The 19,154-nt window shown below is 62.6% G+C and overlaps 1 protein-coding gene across 19 annotated transcripts in view; it reads right to left on the bottom strand.

The window, feature by feature from the left end:
- The window catches only part of BEGAIN (brain enriched guanylate kinase associated), a 49,413-nt gene that overhangs the window by 15,773 nt on the left and 14,486 nt on the right, over positions 1-19,154 (bottom strand). For 6 of the 19 annotated variants that reach the window (XM_037738310.1, XM_017528114.2, XM_017528117.2 and 3 more), the window contains exon 2: positions 14,335-14,363. In XM_037738310.1, the coding sequence (XP_037594238.1) occupies positions 14,335-14,363 (29 nt within the window). Of the gene's footprint in view, positions 1-14,334; positions 14,364-14,618; positions 14,736-14,875; positions 14,941-15,141; positions 15,410-15,864; positions 16,223-19,154 lie in introns of those variants that run through there. The other 13 variants (XM_037738312.1, XM_017528115.2, XM_037738320.1 and 10 more) reach the window with 9 other exon arrangements.

The raw sequence follows: 19,154 nt of genomic DNA, 5'->3' as shown, positions 1-19,154 counted from the left end.
TGTCCCTCCAGGCGCTCAGATTTCCCCCAAATCACACCCATCCAGACCCTTGTCCATGCTGTCCTCTCCCCTGGACATGTCCTCCCTCCCTTCTGTCTCCCCAGGTCCTCTCCTCTCTTGTGAGGCTTTGCTCAGATGGCGCCTCTTCCGGGAAGCCTTTCTGGGTTCCCCCTGCTGAAGGTCCCTCTCTTCCTCTTGGGTGCCTCCCCTCACCTCTGCCTGTGCTGGGCAACCCTCCTGCTAGGATACTGCTTCCCTCCTCGGCTCGGCTCTCTTGGCTCTGCCTCACTAAATAGTGGCAAGGCCACTAAATAAGGCAGCCAGAGGACACTTCCAAACAGAGGCGGGGTTCTCCTTGGCTCCCCACCGGACTGCAAGTCGTGGCCCTGCCAATGGAGTTCAGACAGGGTGACTTCGGTGGAGCAGGTAAGCATCTACCTAGGGTAAGGGCTGGAGCCTCGGGGCCCTGCCTGACCTTCTTCCACCACGTGAAGCCACCAGGGCCTAGCCCTTCCTGCTCCCCTGATGCCCATGGGGCCCTGCTGGGCCGGGGGAGGACACAGCCTCCAGGGCCCCTGTGTCAGGAGGAAACCCTTCCCAGCTCCATGGTGGGCTGGAGACACAGGACCCCTGAGCTCAGAGGGCGCTGAGCAGGTTCCTGGGGGGCAGAGGTGTGCCCTGGAGGCTGCAGGAGAGGCCTGGCTCCCATCCTCCCACTCAACGTCATGGCGATGGGGTAGGGCTGGGCTGCGGCTGTCACTGCTGCGGTTGGCCGAGGCCCGAGTACCCCTCCCGCCTGTATCCCTGACTGAGGTGGGATCCCGCCACGCCCTGGCCACAGCCGGTCTTCCCTCACCTGTTGTGGCTCTCATCCTGGCCCCAGTCATGCTCCAGCAACGCCAAATTGCTCCTTCCTTCCAGGCTGCAGGCAGCCAGGCTCTCAGCTTGGTGACTTTGTCCCTGTGTCCCCATCCACCAGGATCTCACTCCTCCCTCTGGCTCCAAGTTAACTCCTCCCCATGTAGCACCTGAGGGTTCCTGAAGCCCCAGCTCACCGCACCTTCCCTGGACGAGGTCAGTTGCTGCCCCTCATTCCCCACCACCTCCCTCCTTGAGTGTTGCAATGCTTGGGTCTCCTGTTCCCACCCTGGCTCCCCAAACTCCAGAACCCCCAGACAGCTCATTTCTAGGCCCAATCAGACCATGCTCTCAGAGCTCCCCAACTCCTTTCTGCACTAAGACTAAAAGCCCAGCTCCTCATCCAAAATTCCTGTCCCCTGGGGCCTACTGCCACGCCAGTCTCGCCATCCCAGGACCCCCCACCTTCCTGCTAGGCACGCTGGCCTACGGGCTGTGCATGTGCCCCCTGAGTGCCTGCCTTCCCACCTCCAATGCCCAGAGCAGGCCGAGCGGGGGGGGGTCACACACCCACCCTCTCAGCCTCCACCGAGTTGATATCAGCTATGGAAGGTCTTTGTCCCCAAAGCTGCTGCAACCCTGCTTGGTCTTTCCCAGCAGAACTTCCAGTTGACACCTGGGGAGCCCACATCAGATCCTTGGGATGCCTGCCGCGGGCCCAGGGCTAAGTCCCCACAGAGCTGCTTCTGCCCCACACCAGAGCCATTCCGGATCTCCCTGCAGAAGACCTCGTGCCCAAAGCCTCCCACTGAAGGAGCAGCAACAGCCCTGTGGGAACCTGAGCTGGGTGGGCAGAATCCCCTGGCCCAGCAGTATCCCCTCACCTGGCGGAACCCCCTCACCCTGCGGAACCCCCTCACCCGGCGGAACCCCTCGCCTGGTGGAACCCCTCGCCCAATGGAACCCCTCGATGGCAGTATCCCCTCGCCCGGAGGAACCCCTCGCCCAATGGAACCCCTCGATGGCAGTATCCCCTCGCCCGGAGGAACCCCTGCCCCGGCAGAACCCCTCGGCCGGCGGAACCCCCTCGCCCGGCGGAACCCCCTCGGCCGGTGGAACGCCCTCGCCCGGCGGAACCCCCGGCCGGCGGAACCCCTTGCCCGGCGGAACCCCTCGCCCGGCGGAACTCCTCGCCCGGAGGAACCCCTCACCTGGCAGTATCCCCTGGCCTGGTGGAACCCCTCCTGTGCTGGGAGCCTGTGTTCCCTGCGCCCTCGGCCACCCCTGCTCTTTCCCTCCAGCTTGCTCCTGCCGCACTGACTGCCCTTTGTGTTGCCTGGAATCCACCAGCGGACCATTCCCAGCAGGAGGTGGGGCACCCCAGACTCCACCCCACCATGTGCACCCATTTATTTAGTCCTCAGACCCCTGAAAGGGAGGTGTGTACCCCACCTCATTTTCCAGATAAGGAAACAAGTTCACAGTGGTCAAGGAACGGGGCCTGTCCGAGGTCACACAACCTGGCTGGGGTTCAATTCCAGGCCAGCCTCACGTGGAGATGCCAGATTTTCATGCAAATAGTGGTGCTTTAGCCATCCTGGTGTCTCCTGCACGCTAGACAACTATGACGAGCTGCCCTCTGCCTCCCTGTGTGACTGGAGTGTTGGCCACAGCGGCCCCGGAGTCCAACAGAACAGCCCATCACTGCTGTCCCTGCTCTGGGCTCAGCCACGCCCGCCCAGGCCTGGACAATCCCCCGGCTGACCTCTGCAGCGATGACACCAGGACTCTGCCTACACAGAAAGGGGGACTCTGAATGTCATCACCATGGCCACTGGCTGTCATGCAGCTGCCCCTGGGGGACAGACACGTGCACGCGTATGTGCATGTGTGTACGTGGTGTGTAGGCCTGTGTGTGTCTAGTTGGGGGAGGGCTGTCACAATGCTAAGCCAGGTCCCACGGCCAGGAGGGGTGGCCTGGAGAGGAGCTGCCATCATCACCAGCTCAACTGGGGCCACCCTGATGGTGTGGACTTGGGCTCAAGGCCTCCTCTCCTGCTCCCCTGCCCTCTGCTGACCCCTCCTTCATAGGCCCCGCCTCACCCTTTGGACCCTCAGCTCTGGGATGACCTGGCCGGCTGTGCCCCTGCTCCCTCCTGCCTGGCGACTGGAGTCAGCAGGAAAAGCTTCATCTCGCTTCATCTTATCAGGCAGCCACAGCCCTGCCCCGCTGCCCCCCCTCTCTGCAGAACCACGTGCTGGGAGCTAGCACACCATGTCCTGGGGAGCCCTGGGAGGGTGGGCAGACCCAGGACATGCCCTGAGCCAGGGCAAAGCAGGCCAACCCAGGGAGGTAGTTGGGGTGGTTGTAGAGTCACCCCTGGACCTTGGCACAGGCTGCCCTCCTGCTCAGAGCATACCTTCCCTGCACGTTGGTGCACTCTGTTCACCTCCTCCTGGAAGGCCTCCTTGACCTCCCCAAACCCAAGTCAGGAGCCCTCTTCTCCATCCTCATCCCAGCCCTACAGTGCAAGGGTGCTCTCTGGGCACAGGGGCTGTCTCCTCCTTGGCAGGGTCCCCGTGCCTGCTGCAGGCCTGGAGGTGCCTCAGGAGAGCACAGTCAGCTCTGAGCTCCCAGCTGCGCTTTCAGGATGCAGGGAGAAGGCCTGGGGACTCTGGCCCCCAGTGAGGGGACAGCTGGGTGTCCCAGGAGGATGGGTGGAGCAGAGCTGACCGGGGCAGCAGGCTTTGTCCCTGGGCATTCCTCCATGCCCCCCTCTGCAGGTCACAGGCCACCGCTGCCATCCCCACTGACCTCCATCCATCCTGGATTTTAGACTGAGAGCACAGGCCATGGGTGGCCGCATGATGGAGCACCACACCTGAGTCAAGGCGGGCTGAGCCCAGGCCTCCACTCCCAGACTGGGGCTCTGTCGGCCTCTTCCGGCCACAGAACCTACAGAAAGGAGATAGCCAGGGAGCGCACTGTCCTCCAGAGCCCAGGACTGGGAGGAGGGATGGGGGCAGGGAAGGCAAGACTCTGGCTCTGAGCCTGGTGGGCAGGACACAAGCAATGCTTGCTGAGAGATGACCGCCATGGCAGGGCTGCCCTGCTGGAGGTGGGGAGGGGAGTTAGGCCCAGCTTCCAGACCCTCTGTGATGGCCACTGTGCTCCACCTGTGCCAACCCCTGTGCAGTCCCACTTCTGACACCCACTCTCTTTCCAGCTCAGGCCTGAGGATGCCCCTCATTCCATCAGTGCCACCAGGGGCTCTCACAGCCCTCTCCGGCCTTGACCTCACTTGGCAGCCAAGGATGGCATGATGGCCTCCTCCCCGTCACTGTCCTCTCTGTACGAGGGCGCTAAACCCACCTCTCCATCCATTGGGCTCCTGCACCCACACAGACAGCAGGAGACAGTGGTGGGCAGACGGCCTCACTCTCCATTCACCCACAGACGGACCCAGGAATCTTAGGCACGCCTGTTCCATTCCCTCCCCACTTGCCTGGAAAGTGACTTCACGCCTTCCCCTCTCTGCCTCTCACCTTCCAACACCTCCTCCCCATCCCCACTCAGGCTGATGACCTCGCTTCCTTTTCTTCCCTTTCTGCTGAGAAATGAAGCCATCCAGAGGGAACTGCCGCAGATGTCACCTCCACGTTCCCCACCTACCAGCATCTGCCCCGACACCTGGTGCTGCCCGCTGTTACTTACAGACACCCGGCCAGGCAGCCCCTCAGCTGGGCTGGACTGTGGCCACCGGCCTCCCCCAGCTGCAGGGGGTTCCAGCTAGTCTCCCCCACTCCTGAACCACCCATTTCTCTTCGCTTCCCGGTCATTCTCTGGCAGGCAAACCTGTGGTTACTTTTCCCATATTGAGAACAGCCCTCTCTTCACCCTGCAGGCACGGCCCCTGTTCCCCACTCAGTGGAAGTGTCTGATCTTGCCACCTCTGCCTCCTCATTCCTAGCCTGCCAGGACCAAGGCCCACCAGGATCTTGTCCCCTCCATATCACTGGATTGGTCCCATCTCAGTCATCACCTGACCTGCGCCCTCAGCAGCCGGGGACATGTGGCCTCTCCCTGCTCCCGCACCTCCCACCGTCACCAGGCTGTCTAGCTGCCCCTTCTCGGGCTCCTGTGTGGGGTGCTCCTCATCTCCCGGCCCCTGGCACCAGTGCATCCCGGGGATCCGGCTCCAGCATCTCCTTCCCTGTGTGCACTCCCCAGTGGATAGCCCCGCCAGCAAATACCATCTCTCTGCTCAGGACCCCCACATTTACGCCTCCCCAGCTTTACTGCCTCCCCTTTGTTTCATGGGCAGGACAGACCTGCAGGGCCCAGCCAAACGCCCATCGCCCCACAGATCCACAGCCTACCCCCACACTCTGCAGCAAGACAAGTCCTCCCCGGGCCTCCACGCATCGTGACTCCTCTCCTCCTCTCCCGTCCTAGGCCGGCAGCAAGCCCCAGGCTCTGCCTCCAGAGTGTACCAGGAGCCTTGCCTTCCAGGACCACCCACCACGCCAGGCCCACTCCTCTCGCATGGCTGCCACACAGCCCCCCACTGGGCCCCAGTGCCTGCCCTCATCTGCTCTCGGCCCAAGACCTCCTTGAAATCAGCGTCAGACCCATCTGTGGGGAGATGGGACATTCTGTGCAGGACGCATGGCTGGGAGCATGGTGGTGGGGTCAGGAGGCGTCCTGGAGATGGGTGTGACCAGCACCTGGGGCTTGTGGGGGTGTAGACAAGGGGTGGGTCCAGGGTCAGCTGGCAGAAGGCCCTGAGCATGTGCTGAACCGTCTGCTCCTCTTTCTGGGGGCCCCAGAGATGCTCACATCCAGGAGGTCAGGAAGTTGACTTGGGCTTGGGGGCGTCCCGCTGGTGGAGAGCGGCACAGAGCAGGGAGCCCCAGGGGGGCTTGTTCGAGAGGCAAGGGAAGCTGCGTGGTGGACCTAGGAGGCTCCTTGGCCCCCTGCCTGGGCCCCTTTCGCAGCACCAGCCTGGCACCGCTGATCACTACTCTCTCATCCCTCCCTCTAGAGGGAATGGGGCTGCCGAGGGGGTAGGGCTGTGTGCACCTTGGCCCTGGAACCTGCCTGGCTCTTCCACCCACCGTCAGCATGCAGGGGCAGGATGGGCAGACAGATGGCCACGGGCCGGCCCCATAGCCAGGAACGAGCTCCTCATGGGACTCACACATTAACCCTGCAGTGCCTGCCACCCTCCCTGGTGCCCAGGAGAGAAGGGGCTGAGATTCAGCACTTTGATGACTGGCTTCATTACTGGCTACCAAGGAACCCACGCTGGCTTTGCTAATTTGGCCACCCCACCAGCCTGCTCACCACTGCAAACAGACGTGGGCACACTTATTAATTGGATCGGCAGGAGAGCTGCTTTCTGGAATTCCGGGGATCACAGAGCTAATCAGGGCGGCAGACGCTTATCAGTAAACCTGGTCTGCAGGACCTGGGCCCCCTTTGCGCCCTGGGCCTCTCTGGGATGCCCTCTGTCCTGGGCTGGTCCCATTCCACCCTCACTTCTGCATATGTGTGCATCACACTCACACTCGCAGGGCAAGACCCAGTCTCCAAGAAAAGCCTGCAGCTACGGGGAGGGTGGTCAGCAGCAGCAAGGGCTGCGGGAGGCGCCGGGGCGAGGAGGGAGCTAGGGGCACTGGTGGCATCTGCCCGCCCTCCCTCCCTCCCGAGGCCAGGCCCGGGGCTCCCTAGGCCTCCCTCTGGCAGTGTCTAGGATCCCCCCAGGGGTGCTGAGAGGGTCTTGTGGACTATTTACCCTGCTGAATGGTGTGGGCGGGAGAGGGTGGGTGGCTAAGCAGGCCCCAACTCAGCACTCTCTGCTCTGCCACAGGCCACTGGGGGTCCTGAGCTTGGCACTCAAGCTCTCAGAGCCTCAGTTTCCCCAAGGAGGAATGGGGGCAGAAGCCGCAGCCAGCCCCTAGATGCCCCTGAGATCCGGGGATCATCCCGGCGGCCCCAATCCACTCTGAGCTGACACCCTCAGAGCTGCTCCGAATGGAGGGTGACTCAGGCCCAATTCTCAGTGTCTTGGGTCCTCCTGTGTCCCCAGCAGCACCCACCTGCCCCTGCATCTCTTTTTCTTCTGCCTTGCTCGGCAAAGCCCTACCCAGGGAAGCCCTGCCACGTGCTTCCTCTGGGGACCATACAGACACATGGCTGGGGCCTGTGGGGTGTCCAGCCTCAGCAGCCTGGGGTGGTGTGTGGCAGGGCAGCCTCCCTTCCCTGGGATGGTCATTCCAAACGCCACCACTGGCCCCTCACACTCCAGCCAGATCCCCAGGACACAGAGACACAGCACTGCTCGCTTCCCTGGCAGACTCCCCCACCTTCACCCATGCTAGTGACCAGGAGGGGCAGAGGAAGTGTGGCTGAGGAGCCCAGAGGACCGGGTCCCAGGCCCGGCCGCATCTCCCGCCTCCCGTCTCAGCTCCTGCAACCTGTCCTGCTGCTGCTCAGGACAGACACCTCAGCTGCCTTGACATGAGCCCCAGAGCCTCAGTGGGTCCATCAGGGGACGGAGCATGAGGCCTCTCTCAGGCTGCTCTGCAGACACAGGGGGACCTTGAAGAGACGGGCACAGTCCCCACCACAGAGCCCAGGCCTCGGAAGGATTTTCTGCCTGTTGTAGTGGGGGGTGAGGAAGGGGAGCCACATGCAGGCCTGGCATGGAGCTCTGAGAAACAGGAACGTGGCATCGCCTCCTCTAAATCACCCAGCGGCTGCCCTGACCATCGAAGGGCCCCGAGGAAAGTGCAGACAGGCAAAGGTGCAGAAGAGCTGGCCCTGCCCCCAGTTCAGAGACCCTCACACTGCCAGCCTGGCCCTCTCCTTCACAGGGGAATGATGGCACAGCCTGAGGGGTGGCCAGCAAAGCCCAAGCAGGGCAGGGCCACCGGAGATGGGTGGCAGAGCCACCCCAGACAGGCAGGCCACAGCAGCATGGCCTAGCCCACAAGCCAAGCGCACGTCCTGAGTTCACTGAATCCCCAGAGCTGCCTTCTCAGGCAGGTGCTGTTATTACCCCATTTACAAATGTGGCACAAGAAGCAGGGAGCTTCCTAAACCTGCCCAAGGCCGGGTGCAGTGGCTCATGTCTGCAATCCCAGCACTTTGGGCGGCCGAGGCAGGAGGATCACTTGAGCCCAGGAGTTCAAGACCGGCCTGGGTGACATGGTGACACCCCATCTCTACCAAAAATACAAACTTAGCCAGGCGTGGTGGCGCATGTCTGCCTGTAGTCCCACTTATTTGGGAGAGGCTGAGGTGGGAAGGTTGCCTGAGCCCTGGACCGCACTCCGGCCTGGTGAACAGGGCAAGGCTGTGTCTCAAAAACAAAACAAAACAAAACAAAACAAATTTGCAGAGGGCCACACAGCCAGTAGGTGACAGACTGGGGCTTGAAACCTAGGCACATCTACCTTCTTAACCACACCCCATCAGGGAGGCCTTCTGAGGAGTGGGAGCTCGACTGGGCACCCTGGCCCCGCCTGTAACCGCAGCCCCCCAAGTTGGTACCATCAGAGCTGCTCCAGCTTAGGAGTGACTCCGAGACTCATGACCCAGCTCTCAGTGTCTTGGGTCTCTTGGGTCCTCACCCGCTGAGCCCCTAGCCGCAAACGGAGAAAGCAAAGTGAGGCAGTCATTCACACCTTAGCGGGAGTGAGTCCATAAGACTTCCTCCAGTAGGATGAGGTTTAGAAGTGGGGCAGAGAACCTTGAAGGATCACACTCAGGGAGGGTGTGGGGTAGTGGGTGGGTTGGAGGAGACAAGAGATGGAGAGCGGGGCCCTGGGGGGAAGGGATAAAGAAACTCAACGGGTATCCTGAAAGTGGGTACCGACAGGTGGCCAGCCCCACCCCAGGACGTCTCTCCCTGAGTTGCCGGGGCCCAGGCCACAATGCAATCAGTTCCCCACCCTCAATGAGCACCTACTGCATCCCAGAGAACCCAACCTGGATGCCGTTTAGGACAGGAGCCTGCCCAAAGCAGGTGCGGAGCAGGTGTTGCTAAATAAAAGGGACACCTCAAACCTGCACACCCCCAAACACGCTCCTCCCTACAGCTGTCCCTGCCTCAGGTGAAGGAAGTCCATCCTTTCTTTCAGTTTCTCATGCCCAATGCCCTGGAGTCGCCTTTGACACCCCCTTCCCCCCACACCCCATGTCACACCCATCAGCAGACACCGTCGCCGGATCCTCCAGCACATCCAGAACGCAGCCACCTCTGCCCTCCTCCATGGCCGCTGGCCCTTGCTGCTTCCTGCAGGCCACCGTCACACTAGCTGCTCCCTCTGCCTGGACCTCCTGGTGCCTTGACCTGGGTGGCACCTGCTTAGGACCTTCCCAGGCCACACTGTACAAGTCACCCGCTCACGCCCCCCACCCACTGCCTTCTTTTCTTTTTGTCCCGGTGGCACTTGTCATCGTGATATTTATTTTAAAAAGTCTCCTGTTCCCGCCAACTAGAAGATTCTGCCTGTGCGGTCACTGCGATGTCCTCAGCGCCTGCTGCGGCCTCTGGTTCAGTGAATTCGTGTGGAATCCGTGATCGGTGAACAACAAGAGTGGCAGGGACGGCCGTGGGCCCAGGAGGGAGGCTCGGGTGGGAGAGGGTGTCTCCTCAGGGGAAAGCATGAGGGACAGAGCAGGGCAGGACTCGAATCTTGGAGGCCGCCTGATCTCCATGTGTCTCCATCCCTAGGATGTCAGCCTGGCGTTTCAGCAGATCGCCTCAGCCTGGACAAGCATCCGACATGCACAGGGTCACAGGAGTGAAAGAGAGTGTGGCCCCAGGACCTGGCTGTCCTTGTGTAAAACCAAAACCAAAAACAAAAGGGAGCTCAACCTTGACCTCTAACTACAGGCAAAACCAAGTTCAAGTGGATGAAAAGCCAATAGCCTGATGACTTCAGGAGGGTTCCGTAAGCAGACACAAAACGCTTTAATCAGAAAGTGAAAACACCGGAGACATTCAGCAAAATTAAAATTAAGAACTTCTGTTCATCAAAGGACCGTGAGAACAGTGAGACGCGGCATCCCGAGGGAGGTGTTTCTGCTACACGTGTAACTGACAACGTGAAGAGCTCCCGCAAATCAATGAGAAAAACACAGACACCTTGGTAGAAAGTGCGCACAGCTTTTGCCAGCGAGGAAACCCAGTGGGCGACGACCCAGGGCAGTGTGGTTTGCGCTACGCCCACCCCAGCAACACTGGAGGGACAGTGGCAGGGAGAAGCGGTTTCGAAAGTCCGGTCTGATCCTCCAGAGCTGACCTGACGCGCACCCTGTGCCCGGAGGTCCCACTGAGGGTGCACGCCCAGAATCACAGCCACATCCCCAGATGCCCGCACAGGAGTCCCTAAGGTGGCCCAGGCTGCACGCTGCCCAGCAGCCCACCAGGGAACAAACAGATTGCAGGGGGGCCACCAGAAAGGCCATTCGCCCTGACAACAGCAACCGGTAGCTCCACCTACTGCCACGGGGGACCCTCACAAACAGAACAGTTTTGGTGGAAAAAAAGCCACCTCCAAAGCACTGGCTGAAGGAATCCAGCTATGAGGTCCCAAAGCATGCAAAATGCAACCATCTCTGCTGGGGACGCCCTCTCAGATATCAGAACCATGAAGACAGCAAGCAACCCCTGAGCACAATGTGGGTGTCCCGGTGACCACTGAGAGCAGGATGGGGCTAGCTTTGGGGAAGGGTCTCGGGGGATCTCAGGGCTGGCTGCGTTGAACTTCTTGACCTGGGTGGTGGTCGCCAGGTGGGCGTTCTAAACTTAACTGTGCGGATATTTATTAATGTCTCTGCATGCCTATCACAGTTCATGACTTTGAAATATTCTATTTTGGGGGGAAAACGTGGACACTGAACAGGAGTAGCTCTGGGCACCCCAGGAGCCATGAGAGGCAACTGACCCACTTCCCTGTTTGACAGAGGAGGGAACTGAAGCTCAAACAGAAAACGGGGCTGCCCCGCAGCAGGCAGCGGGAGGCGGGCAGGAGGGACCCTGTGCGGAGGGAGAGGAGGGGATTAATTTGAGGGATTAGAGATGCAGCGGCTCTGAGCACACAGAGAGCCAACCGGGACTTGGTAATATCTATAAATATTTGAGTCACAAGAACAGTTTTTCAAGCAGTCGGAGGCAGGATAGCCGAGCGTGGCTGAGCAAGGGTCAAGGGACGAGAGTTAAGGTGGCCAGGCCATCAAATGCTGTGGCTACACATCTCCCATGTGTCCCCCACCCCCGGCCTGTGGGAGCCCTACTGTGTGCCAGCCTCTGCCAGGCACTGGGGCTGGCAGAACGCCAGGGGCTAGACCCAGGCTCTGCTCTCTGGATCTCCCATCCGGGACCCTGGGGAGGACAGGACACTCCAGGTGTCAGTGGGGTCCCCACGGACCTCCACTCCCCACCCCTCACCCGTCTCCCTGAGCACATCTGCTCTGGGCAGCCCCCAGGCCTTTGCACCTCTTGGAAGGTGGCCTGTCTGTCCTTGGAAACTCATACCCATCCTTCATGCCTCGGCTCAAGTGTCCCTGCTTCCAGGAAGCTCTTCCCAGTACCCCAGGCCAGGGTTCAAAACCTGAGACCCCCGCGCATTCCGGGCAAACCTCTACTATATTCTATCTGCTGGCTGAGGAGGATTTGTCATCGGCCTGTGTCTCCGGCACTGGAGGGCCAGCCTGAGTCTTTTGTGGAGCCGGTACCCGGACAGGGCCGGAGTCCACTTGGGAGGGAGAGGCAAGAGCGTCATGAAAACCACAGGGAAAAGGCGACAGGAAAGAGGGTTTGGCATGTGGACAAGAAGGCAGGGAAGGGCATCCTCTACAGCGGGGGCCGCGTGGGCAAAGGCAGAGGCAGGAAGGCGGCAGCTTGTGGGGGAATTGAAGCAGGGCGACAGCATGGGGGGCAGTCGGCTGGAGGGGCCCGGGAAGGGAGACCCCTCAATGTACACCTGCCCACCAAAGGGAGCCACTGAGGACCACGGTGCCACCAGGTGACACTGTCCTTTTACTCTTCCACAAATATTTACAGGACTGTCCTGTGCTGGCTCCAGGTCCTGGGGGGTCCGGAAGAGGAGGGGGCCAGGACCACCGCCCTCAGAGCTTAATCCAGACCCACAGGCCCTGCCCGTGATATGCAGACCCCACAACTAAGGGCCAGGAGGCAGGACCAGCCACAGGGACGTCCCTCTGGACACCCCAGGACCCCTTCACTATGACCACTGCGCGGTCTCATGTCCCCCAGAGACCCTCTACCTGGGACTGCTCTGGGCCAGGTCCCAGGAGAGGTGCTTCCACCATAGGGGCTCATGGCACCCAACATTCCTGCAACCTAGTTGTGGTTAGGACACCCACTTTACAGATGAGAAAACTGAGGCCCAGACAGGGCCAGGACTTTGCCAGTGACTGGGTCTGTGGGACCCCAAACCCCGTGCCTTTCCCTGCAGGAAGCCATGCTGACCAACTTCTCTTACATGCCCCTGGGCTTTTGGTTCCGAATCCCTGGCACTAAATGCAGGACAGAAATCCACTGGGGCAGCCCCAACACTGGCCAGGAGGGAAGGTTCTGGAAAACCCCTTGAGGCAACTCTGAGAACACTACTTGGGTGAGAGGGAGAGGAGAGCAGGACCCCTCCCCAGTTCTAGGAGGCTATGCTGAGTCCTTGCCTGGCACCACCCCTGGCAACTCCAGAAAGGCCACATGGCCCAGTGCAGCCCAGGAGCGCAGGCCCTGGCCACCACCTCCGCCTTTATGGCTTCATTTAGCCCACCTGGGACAGCAGTGCTGACACCATCAGCAGCTCAGGCAGCAGATCCGCCCACCTGGCCCCCTGTCTACCTGTGCACAGCCAGGCGGGGTCATGCCTGTCCTCAGTGTTGGAGAGCCTTGGCTGGGCATAGGGAAGGAGGGAAAGAGACGGAACCACCATGGTGAACCCCCAGGCTGGCCTCAGGGCACCCCATGAATGCTAAGTTTTTCCTCAAGTCTCAGCTGAGTGTTCTCTCCCCCACAGGCTGTGCCACCCAGGCCATGAAATGACAGCCAATGTGGGGCATCAGGGAGGGCCCTGGGCTGGGCCAGAGCCTGGGTTTGGGCCTGAGGTCATCAGTGTGACCACAGCCAGGGCCGTCGATCTTTGGGCCTCACTGCCCCCACCTGGACCTTGGCCACGAGAAGGTGGGCCTGGGTGACAGATATTGCATGTTTCCGGTCTGCAATTCTGCCACCTCAGAGACTGGACTCTTCCTCCCAGCACAGAACATGTTGCTCCTGTCCCTGCGGGACCCACAGTGGGGGCTGCACACCAGCTCCCTGGACCAGGAGACGGCCCTGCTCTGAGCGTCCAGCCTGCGTCCCCGAGCCCACCTGTCTCCGAGCCCACCTGTCTCCGGGATCCCACCTGGGTATTTCCAAGCCACTTGCCCACAGCACTAAGGGTCAGCTGGCAGGGCCCAGGGCCCCTCTGCCCTAGACCTCGGCCCAGACTGGGCCTGCTGGGGCTCTGCTCCTTGGGGGAGGGGTGCTCCTCTACCCAGCCTCCTCCCCAGGATGCCAATTCTGACCTCAGAAGCGGGTGGGGGAGGACAACGACCCTCTAGGCCAGGGGAGACAGAGCTGAAACCCAGCAGCCAGAGCTGGGCCTGCCGCCCACACAACGCCTCGGCTCAGGCTCCGGAAGGAAAACACGGGAGGGGTGTTCCCAAAGTAGGGGTCAGGGTGCCAGGGGAAGTCGCAAAAGAAGTGGTCAGTATTCCAACGGGCTGATCCCAAGCCTGCCGCGCAGGTGGCCCCGTGAAGTCTACCGAGGCTTAAAGTTTAGCACCGGGAGGGAGGCCGCGGGGAACACTCTCCAGACGCGGTCTCGGGATTCCCCTAAAATGGCTCCAAGACGCGGCTGCCTGGTCCAGCCGCGAGGACTCCATCCCCCGCCCCCGCCCCCCAGAGGCGAACACTTAAAAGCTCAGAGCCAGGCAACCGGCAGCCCGGGGGAAGGGGGGTGGGGGGCGAGCCAGCGCCGGGGGCTGTGCGGAACGGCACCAACGGAACCCAACCCGGAGGGTCCCCGGGGACCAGCGAGGCTCCCGGGCAGGGCGCACCGGGGCGCCCAGGACCTGGCAGGACCGGGCGGCCCGGGGTGGGGGGCGGCCCGGGGTGGGGGGCGGCCCGGCCCTGAGTGACGCGCGCCCCGGCCCCCGCTGCAGCGGCCCGGGCCAGCAGAGGAGCCCCCGCGTGGGGCTTCCCATTGCCTCGCGGCGCGCACACACGCACCACACACGCACCCGGCCCGCAGCTCCGCCGAGGCCGCCCGCGGGCCCAGGGGGGCTGCGCTCGGGTGGCGCCCCTCCCCCCGCCTCCCCTCTTCTCCCCCCAGCACCCTCAACCCCGACCCGGCCCCCGCGAGCCGCCGCACGGGAGACACTCCACTCACCTGAGTTTCTCCATGTCTGCGGCAGAGGCCTGCGAGAAACCAAACGAGAGGGTCAGCAGGCAGGAGGCGTGCGCTCCACGGCCGCGCCTGGCAGAGCCGGGCACAGCGGGCATGGCCGGGCGCCGCGGCGGGGCAACCCCGCTGGGCCCCGTCCGTGGGAAGCCGGGCCCCGCGCGTCCCCCAGTCCCCAGTCCCCTCCGCGGCCCCCGTGACTCAGTGGGCGCTCTGGGCCGCGGCCGAGTAACAGGTGAGCCCGGCTGTCCGGGCCACCGCGCTCCCCGTACCGAGTTACGCCCCCCGGGGCGAAGAGGGGGCCGGCCCGGGACGGCCGGGCCGGGGACGATCTCAGCCTCGCCGGGAGGAGAGGGACTCGGCCTGTCCCCGCTAACTCCCCGGAGGCCGCGGCCCCGCTCTCCCCCCGCCCCGCCCGTTAACCCTTCCTGCCCCGCGCTCCCTCTCGGAGGAAGCCGAGCCCCGGAATCGCAGTATCTCCGGAGTCGGAAAATGTTGGGGAATTCGCGGCCGTGCAGGATTGCAGAACCTGACACAGGATCCGAGGGCGATGGCATTTGGAGCCTCAACTCCTCAACCAGGGACCCGCTGCCCTCAGATTCTGGGGTTCTGGGCCTGGCTCACCCCTCCTGGGCCCGAGGGATTAACCCGCGAGCGCCCGGCTCGCCGGCGGGGCTCCCTGCCCGGCTTGCGCAGACCCACCCGCGCGCGGCTTGAGACCCTCCTGGCCCAGCCCCGCGCGGCCAGGCAGCCCCTCCGCGCGCCGGGCGGGGGTACCCACTCGCCGCCGTTAACCTTGTGGGCGCGGGCAAGCGACGGGGACCGCGAGCGGCCCGGGCGGGATCGCACTTCCTGCGTGGAGCGAGGGGCGCGGGGCGGGCTCTCCACCACCCGAGAGAGGCAGCTCCCCCGGGCTTTCCCCGTCTCTCCGTGCCGCGACTGGCTCTCAAGGGGGACGGGGGTCCGAGCCCAGGGATCACGCGACAGACCTGGGAAGACTGATGACTGCCCATCCCGGCCCCTCGCGCCGGGCGCCGCCGCCGCGTCCGCCGGGAGCGCGCTCCGCTCGGGTCCGGGCCCCACGCCGCCTCCCCCACCGCCCCGCCGGGCGAGGGCGCAGCCCGGCCGCAGCGCCAAGCTAGAAGGCCCAGCCCGGGGGCCTCGGCCAGGCTCGGCCACCAACTTCCCGGGTGCTCAGGCCGGCCTTCCAGCGCTCTCCCGGCCTCAGTTTCCTCACCTGAAAGCTGGGGGGAAGGGGGAAGTAGCTTGACGAGGCGCTCCGCCGCCCTTCGGCACCCGCGGGCTGCGGAGGGGCTGGGATGGGAGAAGGAATTTCAGGGGAAGAGAACCCCAAGGGGCCCGGATTGTGGCTGCCCTCCCCAGACGCTCTAAAAGTTGTCCAAGACCACGAGCCTGGACCCCCTCCATAAACCCTCCTCCTGCAAGACAAGGAGTTTGCGAGGAAGACTTTGCCGGCGGCCGGCGCGACCCCCACACGCCTCTCTTCCCCAGGCCCACCTTTCCGGGTCCCCATGACAGCGCTCCTCCTCATGCTAGGTCCCAGCATACAGCAGGCGCTCAATAAACACGGACAGTGCATGCCTGGATCCTACGGCACAGGAGCCTGTCTCTCCCGGCCCTTTCCCCTCCTGGCTGCGAGCTCCCGGGCAGGAGCCCTGTGTTCTCACCAGGACACCCCCAAGCACCCAGCAGGCTTGGCCTCCACTGAGCCAGCGCAGGGTGGGAGGAGCCGTCCACTCAGAGGGTCAGACCTGAACCAGGATCAAACCAAACCCAAGATATCCAAGTGTCCCTCCACCGACGACACCCACTCGTTCACTGGCTCTGGGCTAAGTTCTCCAGCAGAGAGGGGACAGCAGAGGAGGCCAGCCGTGCTCTCCGGGGCTAATGACGAAGACCCCCACCCCCCACCTCAGGTCCCAGGAGGCCACCCTCAGCAGAATGGCCACAATCATCATGACAATCACGTCCACCGCCCCCTACACACCACACCACAGCGCGCATTCCACTGCCCCTCACCGCAGCTCTACCGCGGAAGCCCCGTACCCCGCATTTTACGGATGCGGGAGCAAAGCTCCGAGAAAGGACGCTTGCTGGAGGTCCCGCAGCTGAACCGGCCAGCTGCACCTGGACCCCACTGCTCAGGAGCCTTGCCCACCCAAAGGCTGTCTCTGGTTCCCTCTATCACTCACTGTGAATGACCTGCTAGGGAGTTTGTCTAAAATTAATGAGAATGTATTAAAATTTAATTTAAAAAATCTAGCATTAATTATTTACATTGAATGTTTCAGCTCTTCTAAAAGGACTGTCTGGGAATTCCCCCCACCCCAGAAGGGAACTGGGGGGAAAGGTGGGGGAGGTTGCTGAGCTGCCCTGATGGAGGGTGGGGGCTGGGCAGGGCAGGAAACAGGCAGGGAGCAGGCAGGCCCCGCCCTTCACCCCTATTCCAGAGCCTGAAGCCCGGCTTCGATCCTCCTGTGGCTCAAATTCTCCTCTGACCCAGTGCCTTAGGGGCAGCCACTGCCCTCGACCTTGGAGCTGTGTCCTCCATGCGGCCCTCAGTGGGAATTCAGTGGAGTCACTAAGTTCACCCCCACATCCCCACATCAGATGGGACAGGGTTCTGTGTCCCAGCTCTGTGTTCCTGGGCCAGCCCAGCACCTGGCGGGTGGTGGGGGGGAGGTTGGCGGAGACCAAGACAAGGGTTGTGCCTGAGGCGCAGGCATCTTTGTGCGTGGCTAGGGAGGACACAGAATGGAAGCTGTGCCCTCAGGGACAGTCTCCTATGAGGCTCCTGCACGGGACCAGCACCCCGAGTGCAAGTTTCAACTCAGCCATTCATTGACCACAGGACTACATGATGTTGCGTGGGGCCCTTGCTGTGGGTGGGGAAACTGAGGCCAGCGCATGAGTGGCTGCTCCAGTCCCCTGACGTTAGCTAGCCTGCCAAATGGGCTGGAGAACCGGTGCTGCCTGGGTCTTGGGCCAGTGGGTTGGGGCCATGAGGATGAGGAGTCTTTGGGGTGGCCAGAGTTCCCGCTGTGAACTGGGGGCGGGACCTGCCTCAGGGCGGTGGGGAGCACAGGCTGCACCCGGTGCTCTCGGGAGTCCTCAGGGCACGGTTCTTCCCCGCCTCTGGGCACTGTCCAGCCATGCTCACACCCACCGCCTCTTCCTGCAACACGATTCTCCCCACCGTCTGCCGTAAGTCCCCTGCCTCTTTCTGGGGGTCCAGCCCAGCAGCCACCTTTGTCTCCGGAGCCTTCACAGGAGCTCTGCCTGTTGGCCACCGGCTCCAGCTCTCTCCTCAGTCCCGCCGGTGGCCGGCTGGGTCTGGATGATGTGCCGGCCCCTTCATGGGCTGAGCCCTGCGGAGCTCCTGGCTGGCTCCCTTTCATCCCCTGCTTCCTTCCCTCCTGCGTCAGGAGGGCTGCCTGGGTCGGAAACAGGCCCATCCACCGCTTCCTTCACTGCTCTGTCCCCAGGGTGGCCTTGGGCCCCGTCACAGAAATCAGTTCCACTGAAGCGTCACAGCAGCTCTGCCAGCGGGTCTCATCAGCTGTGCATTTGCAGTTTACAGGCAGGACCCTGGGGACTGGGGACCAGGGCCCTTGCCATCCTCCCTGGGCACAGAGCTGACACACAGTGGGGCCTCCCAAGACAAGGTGAAGGGGAGGACTCCATGCCACCTGTCAGGCCTCCATGAGGGGTTGATAAATGCTGACCCAGCCCTGCCTAACCCTCCAACGCCCATGCTCAGCAGGATCCCCTCACTAGGCACATGATGGCCATGCTGGTCGCCTTACTGGTCCCAGGCTTACATGGCCCATCCCTGTCTCAGTGCCTTTGCACTACTTCCTTGCATCTGGAATGCTCTGCCCGGACGGAGGGCCAGGGCCTCCCTTCCCTGACTACCCATCTAAAGCATCGGTGGCGCCCTGGGCTCCTCCTTTCTGCCGCTGCATCTCCCTGTGTCCAGGGCCTGGCTTGCAGGCCGTGCGGTGAGCAGGTGGTGCTGGCCTGAAGGAACGCGGTGCATCTTAACCCCCAGCCAGAGGCAACGTGGTGCATCCTAACCCCCCGCTGGAGGCACCTGCTCCCCAGCCCTGAGCATCCCTCCTGCTCTCATGGCAAGGTCCTCGTCATTCACACACCATCCTTGTCCCTTCTTCAAGCCTGCCCCTGTGCCAGAGAGCACAGAGTCCCCTTGGTACCCAATGTAGTATCTTTGAGAGCTCTGTCCTGGGAAACCCCTCTGCAGATGTGGGTCAGTCCTGCTGCGACCCCGATGATCAAGTGCCTAAATCCTCTCCTGGACCATCTGGCCCCATTGCATGGCTGCCCACTGCCCTCTAAATCCGGCCGATTTCTGACAGCACGCAGAGGAGAATGAGCCCCTCTGCGGGGCCCTGCCAGGTGCTTAGGCCATGCCAAGAACAGAGGCCTGGTTCCTGTCCCAGCTCTGCCTCTGACCCAGGCCAGCCCCACCCTCCCTCAGTGCACGGAGTTGGCCTCCCCCACCCCAACCCCAGTGCTTGGCCCCCTGGGCCTCCTCATATCCACGCTGGGCTCCAGCTTCCTCAATTTCCCCTGCATCTGGCTGTCCCTACCCCTCCTTGGGGGAAAGAAATTAGCCTAACATGTGGAGGGCAGAGATGAGGCCTGGGGGGCGGGGCCTTATATGCAGCTGTGGAACCTTGGGCAAGACTCTCAACCTCTCTGACACTCAGCTACTCATCTAGGAAAGATGGAAAAGCCCTCATCGGGAGCGACAAGGTGGCTGTGTA

The sequence above is a fragment of the Cebus imitator genome, unplaced genomic scaffold (genome assembly GCF_001604975.1).
Source record: "Cebus imitator isolate Cc_AM_T3 unplaced genomic scaffold, Cebus_imitator-1.0 Scaffold52, whole genome shotgun sequence".
In the NCBI taxonomy this organism is placed as follows: Eukaryota; Metazoa; Chordata; class Mammalia; order Primates; family Cebidae; genus Cebus; species Cebus imitator.
The sequence above is the reverse complement of the archived record's forward strand: the minus strand, read 5'-3'. Positions and strand labels throughout refer to the sequence as shown.